Source organism: Nicotiana tomentosiformis, chromosome 4 (genome assembly GCF_000390325.3).
Source record: "Nicotiana tomentosiformis chromosome 4, ASM39032v3, whole genome shotgun sequence".
Lineage (NCBI taxonomy): Eukaryota > Viridiplantae > Streptophyta > Magnoliopsida > Solanales > Solanaceae > Nicotiana > Nicotiana tomentosiformis.
In genome coordinates this window covers 32,316,584-32,317,619 of record NC_090815.1, presented here as the reverse complement: position 1 = coordinate 32,317,619, position 1,036 = coordinate 32,316,584, and the positions used below count along the sequence as shown (strand labels likewise).

The following is a 1,036-nucleotide window of genomic DNA, read 5'->3' as shown; positions in this document are numbered from 1 at the left end:
TACGGAGAGAGATGGATCAGAAGATGTACTTGGGTTCGAGTTATGGCTATCACTAGTCCTTGGCAGCATTAGATTCGAATTTTGTTCATTTATATTTCAAACAGATGTTGTAATTATTTCAATTCAGATTTTGTAAAGAAATCTAAATCTTAGACGCTCGTGATTTGTACTACCAGTCCTTGGAAAATTCTTGTATAAAAGCAAGTTGTATTATCATTTCTTTTCTTAATAAATCTCATTAAATTGGATAGTTATTAATTGGATTACCTAACGGTTTAGGTTAGGTGCCATCATGACTAGTTGAATTTTGGGTCATGACACTCATAGACTATCTATGATCACCGATTTGAAGTCTTGATTGACTAAAAGTGCTCTTTGATGCCACTGTTGAAGATTGAATAGTTAAATTATCTTGTGTCGTCCTTGAAAGAACCGAAAAATATTTTTCTTTGTCCTTCCACAATTGCAAAATATCAAATATGCCGTCGGGATTCACTTCCTCAAGTTGTTGCGACAAATAAACTTCAAGCTCATTTAGTTGTGAAAAATCATTACTACTAGAACTAAAAGAACCCTTAAACCCCATCCAGACACTAAGTCCTCTTTCTCCCACAATTCTTTTAGAAGATTGAGAATTAGGAGAAGAGGGAGTTGGAATATTTGGTCTAGCATGATTTAATAGAACTTGATAAGCATTATAAATAGTTTCAGCATTTGTTCTAATTGAGGCTATTGCTTCCGGAAGTTTAGGCTCCTCATCATCTTCAAGTGCTAAACCATTATAAACAGTTTCATACCAAAATTGAGGACCTTCTAATTTCATACAAGGATTTAACAAATTAGCAATACCATAAATAAGGAGAATACGGAAAAAATATTTTTTAAACTTTGTTCTCATAAAATCAATAGCAAGTTGATAAATTTTTCCACTCTGTAAAAAAATGAGCAAACAAATTTGTAAGTTTTGTAATATAAATTAAACAGCTAGAAATAGTAGGATAATATTGCCCCGAAGATTCTTTTGTAGCACTATGAA

General features: G+C 32.2%; 1 protein-coding gene across 1 annotated transcript; it reads right to left on the bottom strand.

Moving 5' to 3' along the window:
* Window positions 1-328: 328 nt before the first annotated feature.
* On the bottom strand, window positions 329-823 carry LOC138909465 (uncharacterized). The gene has a single exon (XM_070200663.1). It carries the CDS (start codon window positions 821-823, stop codon window positions 329-331), a length of 495 nt encoding a protein of 164 aa, XP_070056764.1.
* Window positions 824-1,036: the final 213 nt, after the last annotated feature.

Excerpts from the sequence above, each read along its gene's own strand:
- LOC138909465 (XM_070200663.1), bottom strand. The coding sequence starts at position 823 with ATGAAATTAGAAGGTCCTCAATTTTGGTATGAAACTGTTTATAATGGT.